A 12,481-nucleotide genomic window follows, 5' to 3' on the forward strand; every position below is an offset into this window, starting at 1 on the left:
TATGGGGCAAACATTAAAAATGTACTTTGAAGAGCTGTTCATAGTTATTCTGACACTACAGGCTTAGCAAAGCTTATTTCCAATTTTTCTTCCCTATGTTTAGAGCTACATAAAAATGCTAGGGAAGAAAAGATACAGTTGACATTTTTCCTTTCCCCTGTGTTTGTATAAACAACTCTCCAGGAAGGACACATTTTAAAAATTAAAAAAGCAAACACAAAGAATTCATAGAGTGTAGCCAAAAACAAGAATAGCTCAGAAAATCAAACAGGGATAAGACTTAGAGTCTGTCAGAAAACTACTTCAGACAAGTTTTGAATGGACTGGAGAAAAACTCCAGCAAAACAACAGATTTTTTCCAAACTGTTCTACCTTTCTTCCGAATAGCTTTATTTTATAGACAATTCTTTTCTTATTTTAGCAATACTTACTTCTACTTAATTAGAAAGTGTTCAAGACTCATTTCTTTATTGTACTATGAATACAAATGATAAAACTGCAGAATGGTACTCATACTTTATCCAATAACAACACAGATAGTGCTGCCAAAGATTACCCTTAGGCACGCACAGTCTTTTGTTTCATATCTGAAACTCTCTCCAAAAAGCAAGAATCCAAGAGAACCAACTGCTAATGAGCCACATTTTTTTAGTGTTACTGCCACTCCTCTGGAGGCTGCATTAATTACTTTGGGTCAAAATGGAGGAAACAATTTCTTACGGAATTAATGTCACAGTAGTGGGCTTTCCTGGTGGCTCAGATGGTAAAGAATCTGCCTGCAGTGTGGGAGACCTGGATTCGATCCCTGGGTCGGGAATAATCTCTGGAGGAGGGAATGACTACCCACTTCAGTATTCTTGCCTGGAGGATTCCATGGCCAGTGGAGCCTGGCAGGCTATAGTCCATGGGTTCACAAAGAGTCAGACATGACTGAGTGACTAACACTTTCACTTTTCACTGGTACTAGGGGATCTATGCATTTGAATGAAAGCCTTTCCTCATTTCCCTCATATGGAATGATAGCTCTGACAACTTCTCTAAATTAGTTGTGTGTATACCAGGGTTGGATTAATAAGAAAGCATTCACCTGATATTCTGAGTGTACCTACAAAGAGACTTTATTTGACCATTTGTCTTATCTACACTGGTACCCTGAATCCACTATAATTGCTAGTTATTCGAAGACAAAGCCAGCCTCAAAAAAGTCCAGTGAATATTCATCAAACAAGGAAAGGTACCCTGGAAAAGCAGTAGCACAACCTGAACACACAAATTCAATATGATGCACCCGAGGAAAGTTAGGAAGATCTAGAAAAGTCAACTTAAGAAATAAATTAACATGTTATGAAGTGCACAATAGAAACAGTCCCACTAGTGCAATCATCCAAGAGTATGCAAAGCAAAAGCATATAAGAAATAACTTATAATTTCAAAAGCATAATAGAAAGAATCATTAGGGAGTCTGAATTTTCTGTTTATTTTAGTATTTATTTTGACTTTAAATGCTTCCTTTGAAATCCACTAGTATTTTCAATAGTGCTTCATAAATGAAAACTGATTTCAGAAAGGACATTGTGATAAGATTGGAACTGACTTTTCCATCTATGTTTTGAAAACATTACATTAGCATACTTTGGCATTTTGTATGTGTCATGCTACAGAATTTCACAACTGTTTTATCTAGGTTTTGTTTTTTGTTTTTTTTTCCATTAGTTTTACTTTGCTTCAAACAGGAATTTGAAAACAAACACAACAAATGTTTACTTACAATGAAAGTTTTTGTTTTGTTTTTTGTTTTTAATTTTTTCAAATTGGAGATCTAACTATTACTACTCACTTGAGTGTCTTTCCACTTGGTAATAAAGCTATTCTCTATGTCCATTTGTTTGACTTGGTCTTCTTTAACCTGTTTAAAATATAATTTGGGACATTCTAATAAAATACAAGGAGTGATGGTACTCATCCTCACATAACTTTCTTCAGGAATTTAAAGACTGACATGTTAAAAATAAATGAGAATGGCCATCTTCATCAGCGGGGGCCCACACAGCTAGGGCAGCCAACAAGATAGAGGCTCATAAAGTTCAGAATATCTTATGATGATACCACTTTAGGCTACACATTCCATCAGTGACATCCTCTTTGCTGAAGTGTATTAATAAGCAAAGTGGCTGATGAAGGGTTCAACAGAGTTTATGTACATTGAGAGTAAAGACTTCTTTTATCAGAAATGTTCATTAAGGGCTTATGAAGTTTCCACCATTTGGTTAAAGTTGGACTTAACAAAACTACGTAGATAAACATTTTTACTACTATAACAGTACAAAAACAGAAAATCAAGAGAGCATGCAAAGCCACACATTTTTTTTCCCAAAGTCTTTCATTTCTCAGCATCAGAACTATTGTGAAGACATTGCTATTGATCAAAAACAGTGGACACATAAAGGAAGAGATAAAAAGGAGATCAAGGAGCAAAGAGAATTCAACAATTGTTCATTCCTACATAAATTAAGATATGAAATTTGTTATTTTATTAAAATATACTTTCTTTTCCTTTTTTAAGCAATCTTGTGATGAGTTATTATAAGAATGTATGAACTATAAAAGTTAACTTATTACATTAACCTATTTGATCATCTGGTAAAGACACAATTCTGGAAAACAAGGGGTCTTGTACAAGACTACTTAACAGAATGCCCGGAAAGGTTTAATGACAACATTGAGATGGCAGAAACAGTCAAGCAGTGGAAATGGACCTTTGACCCAGGTCCCCTACATCCCCCCACCATATTCAAATCCTAGGCTTATTTCCTCTGTTTTTACTCCTTTGAAATAAAAAAAATTATCCCTATTCTAAGAGTTTTCTGATAAAACATGAAAATATGAACTTCATAAAATAGCAAATTGAAAAGTCAAATAATTAGAATAGAGATGACTTAATAAAAACCACAGAATATTACTTCAGAATTTTTTTCCAATTCATGCACAACTAAAAAAAAAAACTCTAAAATGCTTTCAACTACAAAATTTATCAGCCTGATGTAATTTACTGAATTTGTGAATTTCATAATTTCACACCTCTAAGTAGACATACTTAATGCATACACATACTGAGAAAAAAACATAAAAACACTATAAATAGAAATATTCTGTGCAACAGATACCAGATGGTAAAAAAGCTTTAAAAGCAGCCAAATTTAAATGAATGGCTATAGCTTAAAATGCTAGTTATATCTGAAAAGTGAAGGATCATGTACCTATCTTTATATTTAAATATTCCTAAAGACATGAATAAAGACATCCTAAAATACATATTTTTGTTTGCAAACAATAACATCAAAACTATTTTAACAAGGGCAGGATATAAAATATTTACCTCAAAAATTTCAACATAATTATTAATTAAGTCCTCGATTACATTCACTTCTTCACTAGTTTGTCCCTTAGTTTGAAAGAAACAGGAGGAAAAAACCAAGGCCAAATTGTGGGCACTCATGTGATTGATTTCTGAGCATTTCTGAACCCTGTTAGAGAAAAGCAGTACTTGTTACAACGTATTTCTATGTGAAAATTTCATAAAACTTATGTCTTCATGTTCATTTATCCTCTTTTATTTTTTAAACACAAACATATTGAAAGTCACTGATACTAAAGGTGGAGCGGTGATTTAAAGAAAAATACACAGTTCTTTCTTCCAAGTATCCTTCAGGTTTAAGAACATTAGAAAAGACTACTGTCAAAGATATTACTAGGAGTTACAAAGCAGTACTTGCTCATCGCTTTAGAAGAAGGCCCCCCCCTCCCCAATATCCAGACAGTTCTACAGATGGGACAACCTGTAGCTAAGGCATAAAGGTGTGCTTGCAGAAAGGCGTCAAATGACTTGTAGGATGGAAGCATAAATAAAAGAGGGACAGAGGGCAGTAGGTAAGCAGGAAATAAGGCAAGAATGGCAAATTGGGAGATAAAGTAAAGAGTTCCAAACTCAAAGTTCAGGGCAAGTGTTGAATTTCCCAGCACATCCTTATCAGGTGAGAAAATGGTCGAAAGTGTTTGAATGGTTATTCAAAATAAGACACCTCTCAGAAAGCAATCACTTTTTACAATGAACAGACATGAAGAGAGTCAATTCTCCCAATCAGTAGGCTACAACACCAGTTTTACAAAGAACTTTCAAGTATTCACGAATGTTTAAGTCCAAAGTAATTAAGAAAAAAACCATAGCCATCACCCCAATAAAAGGAAATTTACAATGATAAAAATGCAGAACTCTAACTGATGCCCATGGAAATATCAGTTAATTCTATCACTGACTGTAGACATACTGCTGTTAAGTAGCTTCAGTCATGTCCGACTCTGTGCGACCCCATAGATGGCAGCCCACCAGGCTTCCCCGTCCCTGGGATTCTCCAGGCAAGAACATTGGAGTGGGTTGCCATTTCCTTCTCCAATGCATGAAAGTGAAAAGTGAAAGTGAAGTCACTCAGTAGTGTCCGACTCTTAATGACCCCATGGACTGCAGCCCACCAGGCTCCTCAGTCCATGGGATTTTCTAGGCCAATAGTACTGGAGTGGGGTGCCATTGCCTTCTCCAGACTGTAGACATAACAGCTGCTCAATTGCCTGTCTAATTACATTTGTGAATTTCTAAAATACATGCTAAAAAAGGGAGATCAACTCTATCTAAGGAATAAAGCAAGACTAGGTAGGTACACCTAACTATAAAGAGCGAAGATTCTAGTAGGTACAAGGAAAATAAGGAAATATGACAGCAATATATATGATAGTGTAAGAAACAATGAAATACCAAATTGCATAGGGGAGACAGAGCAAGCTTGATCATCATGTATGATTTATAAGATGCAAAAGGCATTGCAAGTTAATAGAGGAGGATGTCGTAATTGTGGGCATCCCTCTCAAAACCACTCTGTACTTTTTTTTCATCACACTAGACTGTAAATATTTGGAAATTCTATCTCCAAGTCTGCCTCTGTTACTATTAGAATCTAAACATCTCACAGAGACTTTGTGTTGATCATACTGTGGTGGTGGCAGTTTAGTCTTAAGTTGTATCCAACTCTTTGTGACCCCATGGACTGTAGCCTGCCAGGCTCCTCTGTCATGAGTTTTCCTAGGTGAGGATACTGGAGTGGGCTGAGGAGTGTGTTGCCATTTCCTTCTGCAGGGGATCTTCCTGACCTGGGGATCGAACATGCCTCTCCTGCTTGGCAGATGGATTCTTTACCACTGAGCCACTAGGAAAGCCCCTAATCACACTGCAGTGTGTAACACAAATATATATAGTGAAGGGAATTAAGTCAATATTAGTCATGGAGGAAGTGATCTGTTATCTAGGACACGGATAGAAGTAAATGCTAAATCAATCTGACTTTATCCACACTGACCTCTCAAACTTTGACGACACTATCAAATATTCTCATCTCTCCTGAGCATTCTCCTCTAACACTTATCACCTCTTCAGTTTCTGTAACTGCCTGAATTACTGGCATAAATATGCCCACTATGTATTTTCCTTTTCTTCTTTTACTTCCCTGCTCCCACACTAGTATCTGCAAGTGTCCCATATTCAGCCAGTTTACTCTCTTCCCACTCAGGTTTTCACATCAGAAGTCCACAAAAATTGTGTCTTAAGTAGGTTTCTCTGCCTCTGTTCTAACCTTTTCCAATCAATCCCAGGACATGGGTTATCATCCTAAAACAGATTGGATCAGTCATTCCTTATCACATAAAGGAATGAAATCCAAATGTTTTTGCACGATGAACAGAGCCTTTCACAGCCTGATGCCAGCCAGCTATAAACCATCTCATCTTCTAGCACACATGTTTCCTGAAAATATCCCTCACTCATGTCTTGTACTTAATTTTCTGTCATGCCCAGTTCATTTATCCTTTTAGATCTGAACCATCACCTGGATCTCAACACACAATGATGTATCACTCGATCTTTCCTCTTTAATTTCATGTCGTATGCTAAAATTCTCTGTTTTAAAATCTGTGCTGACATTCCTAAAATGTATAAAATGCCCTGCAGCATCCCTGTAAGTCCCCATCCCCACTGTGATGTCTCAGGGTTCCTTGGTGCTATTTGAAAACTGCAGTCTTAAGACTATTTTTGTTATTCATGTACTATTAGCAATCATTTCTGTTCGCATGGACTCTTAGTGGGCATTGTATATAGTAGGAACGAAAATAAATATTAGTTAAACAAAGGATAGGAAGCAGCTCATTATCTGAAATTCAAGTGTGAATAAAGAAGTTTAAGAATTATATGTAACTCAATGTTTAAAATATTAACTGATCATTGTAGCAGCAGGTGACATATTGAAATTTGTGAAGAAAAGAATCTGTCCCAGTGTCTCTTAGGCATAGAGATAGGACTGTACAGTATATCAACTATATTTGTATGACACAATAAGAAAATCAGATGCATAGTAATGGAGTTTACATGCATGAGAAGTAATGATTGGAAAAGAAAGATAAAGAAAAAGACAAATTGTGGAGATTTAGGAATCTAAACTTCAACTAAGGTATTTTTAGTAGAATTCAGCTTTATAGAAATTTATTCAAGGGAATATTGCATCCATGCAAGAAGCTGCCAACAATATATTCCTTAAGCAGTATTTACACTGATTTAAGTTTCAGTAATGATTCTTGCTCATAGCAAAATAAACTGTTGACTTAAAATGTTATTCCCAAACACCCTGATTTTTCAGATGTCATTTCTCAAGCTACCATTTTATTCCTCCTAGCCTTCCAAATGCAGGGGACCACATGCCTTGACATAGAAAATGGGTTTGACTTTTGAAATTTTCCTTATCTAATCAATAGTCTGACATCAAAATGTTTAAAATTCCTGTTTAAGTACTGGATGTATTTGAGAAGGTGATATACGATTATTTCTAATCCATGTAAGAAATTTTCCAGGGCTATTTATTTGAAATGTATCTTAATTGCATTAAGAGACACCAAACTGATAGTTTATGGGAATTCCATTTTGAAACCATTCTTAAGATATGGTGAAAGGCATCATTGACTCGATGGACGTGAGTCTGAGTGAACTCTGGGAGTTGGTGATGGACAGGGAGGCCTGGCGTGCTGCGATTCATGGGGTCACGAAGAGTCGGACACAACTGAGTGACTGAACTGAACTGAACTGAACCACAGTACTTTAAATTAAAAAAAATAATGACTTACTGAGTGTCATATTTGAAATATCTAGAAAAGTTCATGAATCCACCCACCTGTAAAGGTGTTCAATTATAGCTGCCAATGTTGCTCGGTTCACCCCAGGAAGAGTACGTATAAATGCTCCATACTTCTTAATTCTTTCCTTGTCATCTTGGGTATCTAAAGGTTAAACACACACACATGAAACTTTAGGTCTAACTAATCATCTGTATTACCAATTTGCCTTTTATCAGTATTTTAAAACAATATTCACAACTGTATTTCACTGACACAATCAAGTTTCAAAACAGAAAACACTCAAACGTCTCTAATTCTGGAAAAGTATTTGATATTTACACAAACATTCCACAGCTATATGTCACAGCTCTTATATTTTGTAATTAAAAATAAACCACTTTTAAAACCCAGGTCTGTATTTTATCTTCAATGCTACATTCTACTGAACTTCAACTAAAAGGACTATTTTCAAGTAGTAACAAATTAGCCTACAAATTGAAGAGATGAGCCAAAAGTATTTTAACTATAGCTATGGAAAGATCTCACTATTTGTTATTAGAAAATGACATGTCTGATCATTTTTCCCTGTTAGCATCATAAAAATCTTCCCTAAACTTTGAACCATCCCAGAACTATGAACTGTACATTAACCACACTGCTGCTGCTACTGCTAAGTCGCTTCAGTCGTGTCCAACTCTGTGCGACCCCATAGACGGCAGCCCACCAGGCTCCCCCGTTCCTGGGATTCTCCAGGCAAGAACACTGGAGTGGGTTGCCATTTCCTTCTCCAATGCATGAAAGTGAAAAGTGAAAGTGAAGTCGCTGAGTCCTGTCCGACTCTAAGGACCCCATGGACTGCAGCCTACCAGGCTCCTCCATCCATGGAGTGTCCAGGCAAGAGTACTGGAGTGGGTTGCCATTGCCTTCTCCACATTAACCGCACAGATCCATGCAAAAGTCCTTTCACCAGCCCTGGAAACTTCAGTTCTTTGTAGAAGGTTAGGGGGGCAGTGGAATAAGTCATAAGGCCCTGGTAACAGTGACACAGACTGAGAGGAGGATAGATAGATCCTTTGCTTTTGTCATGATTAGAACTTATTCATGAAGAGCAGGACAAGAAGGAACTACTCTCCTCCACTCTCCTAACCCTAAGAAGTCAAATACTTAAAAGCAACTGTACAGGAACCTCCAAAGTTCTAGTCTGGAGGTTGTATAGTGGTGGTCTGGTCTAACCTTTTCTTTCACAGGGGAAATAAGAGACCTCTCTTCAAATAAATAGCTTGTGCTGACTCTAACTCAAGGGGATTGCACTTATATTCCCTCTCCATTCCCAACTACCTTTGGAAACAGGGCTTTTTCATTTTCTGCTTAGCCCTACACATTCCATTCACAGAAAGCCAGTGGCACATTAATGATTCTTTGAAAGTACACGGTCACTTGTAAAGGGCATTCGGATCCCTGGGGAGGTAAGAAATTCTGTGACACATTTTTGAAGTATGCTCCTATTTAAAACAGGAACTGATAGCTCCTTTGTACTGATTTCACCTGCACACTAGATCTATAAAAGTAAACATGGTCATATTGACTTAACTATGCTGATGGATGACTGTCTAAAAGCAAGAGCGGGAGACCCCCAGTAACATTCAAAGACTATACTAGAAGTGAATTAAGAATTAGCTATCATTCTTGGTATAACCCAAATGTTTCCCCTCATGTCTTCCAGTTTCTAACTGTAGAGGTAATTGTATTTATTCAATTAAATGTAATTAATACTATGCTAAGTCGCTTCAGTTGTGTCCGACTCTGTGCGACCCCTTAGACGGCAGCCCAGCAGGCTCCTCCATCCATGGGATTTTCCAGGCAGGAGTACTGGAGTGGGGTGCCATTGCCTTCTCCAAATTAATACTATACTACTATGCTTATAACTCGGAGAAGGCAATGGCACCCATTCCAGTACTCTTGCCTGGAAAATCCCATGGACAGAGGAGCCTGGTAGGCTGCAGTCCATGAGGTCACTAGGAGTCAGACACAACCGAGCGACTTAACTTTGACTTTTCACTTTCATGCATTAGAAAAGGAAATCGCAACCCACTCCAGTGTTCTTGCCTGGAGAATCCCAGGGACGGGGGAACCTGCTGGGCTGCCGTCTAAGGGGTCGCACATAGTTGGACACGACTGAAGCAATTTAGCAGCAGCAGCAGCAGCAGCATGCTTATAACAAGCACATGCTAGTATAGCCTATTTTCACAAATCTTATAAGAATAAAATAGATGATATTTTCAAAATGAAGTTTGAGTAACTGGGAAAGGAAATGAAGATAGATTTTAGGTCATACAGAAAATACAACAATTCAACCAGTGACAGCCTTCAGACAATTTAATTAGCATTCTTAGAAGAAGAGGTCATGTATATCATATAAACAGATACTATGCAACTGTAGGACATTCCTCGCCTTGGGCGCACAGGACCCAAGAGAGCCCTCCAATGAGGTCATCCAGTGAGTTCTGGTTTACTTTTGTCAGATCCAACAAAGGGTACTTTCTGACAGGTCAGGGTGAGCTACAAGGATCTGAAAGTAAAGAACTTTGAACACTAGTGCAATGGCACCCCACTCCAGTACTCTTGCCTGCAGAATCCCAGGGACGGGGTAGCCTGGTGGGCTGCCATCTATGGGGTCGCACAGAGTCAGACACGACTGAAGTGACTTAGCAGCAGACTTAGCAGCAGTCGAAGCCTTGTCAAAGTAATTTCTCAGGGATTCACATCCAAATGGAAGATGAACACATTCCTCTCTGACACATGCTATTTCTCAACTACTTTCTCCTGTAGTTTAACAATGAAGACCTCTTTATCATTAAACTTGACAACTTCACCAAAAGCATATTTGTCATAGATTTTTGATGACTGATTTTACAATAAAGGCAAATTGTGTCTTTATAAAATACAGGTACTATAAATAATTTCATGGTTATGAATTACAATAAAATCTTAAAACAAAAATGAGGGTGGCAGGGCAATTGTGCTTAAAAAGATGTATTACCTAATTCTATATTCCAGAAAATTATACATTCAACTCTTCTTGTGAATAGAATTAAAACTATTGATTTGAAAAACATAGGAAACAAGAAAAAGACTTCTGAATTAAGTAGTTACATTGTGAAAAGTTTTATTTTAATAACAATACTACTCTCTTCTTGCTGAGACAAAAAAGGTCAATCTTGGGATTATTTTTCAACTACAGATGTTTTGTGGCATTTCAAAATTAATCCCTTCAAATATCATATTTATGTTTTAAATTAAACAAATACTTTCAATGGAAGAAACTTTTCTCAACAGAAAAACATCATATAGTCAATTCAAAGGTCATTTTCCAAAAAAATTCTCAAAATAGGTCAAATGTACAAGAGAGAACTATATTAGTAAATTATGGTATAATTCAATGATACATTTTAAAAATTGGGGGAAAATGAAGATTCAAAATCATCACTTTGAAATTACTGATATATGGGGAATATTTTAGTTTATTAATAAAAGTTATATATAAATCATAGGTGTGGGACAAAGATTATGAAATAATGTGAAAAATGAAAATAGCTCTATTAGAAATCTGAGATTAAAGGCAAAGTTTACATTTTAAAATATGTATTATCATGTTTCTAAAAAAGGAGTTATTTTGAATTAACGGAGGTAAATATAGGTTTTACTGAAATCAGTTTGATCCATTATGTGATTTAATAGGGCTTCCCAGGTGGTGCTAGTAGTAAAGAACCCACCTGCCAATGCAGGAGACATAACAGATATGGGTTTGATCCCTGGGTTGGGAAGATCTCCTGGAGGAGTGCGTGGCAACCCACTCCAGTATTCTTGCCTGGAGAATCCCCATGGACAGAGGAGCCTGGTGGGCTACAGTCCATAGGGTCACAAAAAGTCTGACACAACTGAAGTGATTTAATACACACGCAGCTGATTTAATAAACTTTTTCTAAGATCATTTCTTAAATAAGTTGTCTTAGAGTGTAGCAAAGATATTTTACTTCATTAGACAGTATCTGAAAAAAATAATGAAGACTAAAAAGGTCTTTTGTCATATAACTCTAAAGAGGCAGAATGAATGAAAAAGGAAAGTCAAAGAGCTATATGTTAAAACTATGTAAAACCAATGTTGTAATACACCTTTCATTTTAATCTTAATGAGAAATTAATAGCCTACATGGACTTGACTATTAACGCTTCCAAAGTTAAGGCAAAGTAAGCACTAAGAAATCTACCAAAAACTAAATATTATCATAAAAGACTTTAGCAATTACCACTACAAATTTCTTTTGAGGTACATAAAACAGCTATTTTACAATTTCTGTTCTAAGCCATTATGTACACTGTTCCTTTCATTTAAATGTTCAGATTATCAGAGGTGATTTTAAAAATCTACTATCAAGTGAGAAGGCAAGCCTTTATTCTGTAATTTATGTATTACCTAAGGCAGAGATCCAATACGGGTAGAGCTCCTTAGTGAGAAGTGCATCATCAATGTCAGAGAGAAAACTCTTCAATACACCTGTCACATCTTCAAGTTGATGTTTTCCAGCCCTCAATTTAAAGCTTCTTGCATCCTTTTTGAAACTCTCCAGGAGTTCACTTACATGTAATGGATCACCATTCTTTTGATAGATATTTTTGTATCCTAAACCTTTGTTAAAAAAAAAAAAAAAAAAAAAGATTATATGAAAAAAGTCTCAGGTCAAAATCCATTTTACTATCTCAGAAAAAGAACTAATTTCTGTGTTCGGATGATGTACAAGACAAAATCATCATCTAAGAGTTTATATAAACATGCATGAGAGTAGAAAGCTCCCCTCCTTGCAAATTTTATAATGTAAAATGCAAACCTGATGAACAAACTATTCCATCCTCAGCTTTTAGTAGGCCCTAGGCCAGTCCTTCCGGAGAAGGCAATGGCACCCCACTCCAGTACTCTTGCCTGGAAAATCCATGTACGGAGGAGCCTGGTAGGCTGCAGTCCATGGGGTCGCTAAGAGTTGGACACGACTGAGCGACTTCACTTTCACTTTTTACTTTCATGCATTGGAGAAGGAAATGGCAACCCACTCCAGTGTTCTTGCCTGGAGAATCCCAGAGACGGGGGAACCTAACGGGGTCCCACAGAGTCGAACATGACTGAAGTGACTTAGCAGTAGCAGCAGCAGCAGGCCAGTCCTTCATAGCATCTTTCTCAAATGTTCTTTTACTGTAAGTGCCCTTTGCTTAGTCTCTCAGA

General features: G+C 36.9%; 1 protein-coding gene across 5 annotated transcripts in view; it reads right to left on the bottom strand.

Moving 5' to 3' along the window:
- ARAP2 (ArfGAP with RhoGAP domain, ankyrin repeat and PH domain 2) overlaps nucleotides 1-12,481 on the bottom strand; it is a 188,209-nt gene that overhangs the window by 64,025 nt on the left and 111,703 nt on the right. For 4 of the 5 annotated variants that reach the window (XR_011464504.1, XM_070372252.1, XM_005886678.3 and 1 more), the window contains 4 exons: nucleotides 11,681-11,893; nucleotides 7,263-7,368; nucleotides 3,377-3,524; nucleotides 1,838-1,906 (listed from right to left, as the gene is read on the bottom strand). Coding sequence is in view for 4 of the 5 variants with exons in the window: in XM_070372252.1 (XP_070228353.1) it covers nucleotides 1,838-1,906; nucleotides 3,377-3,524; nucleotides 7,263-7,368; nucleotides 11,681-11,893 (536 nt within the window). In the remaining variant the exon portion in view is untranslated. The remainder of the gene's footprint in view (nucleotides 1-1,837; nucleotides 1,907-3,376; nucleotides 3,525-7,262; nucleotides 7,369-11,680; nucleotides 11,894-12,481) is intronic. The other variant, XM_070372253.1, reaches the window with a different exon arrangement.

This window comes from Bos mutus, chromosome 6, assembly GCF_027580195.1.
Source record: "Bos mutus isolate GX-2022 chromosome 6, NWIPB_WYAK_1.1, whole genome shotgun sequence".
Taxonomy (NCBI): Eukaryota; Metazoa; Chordata; class Mammalia; order Artiodactyla; family Bovidae; genus Bos; species Bos mutus.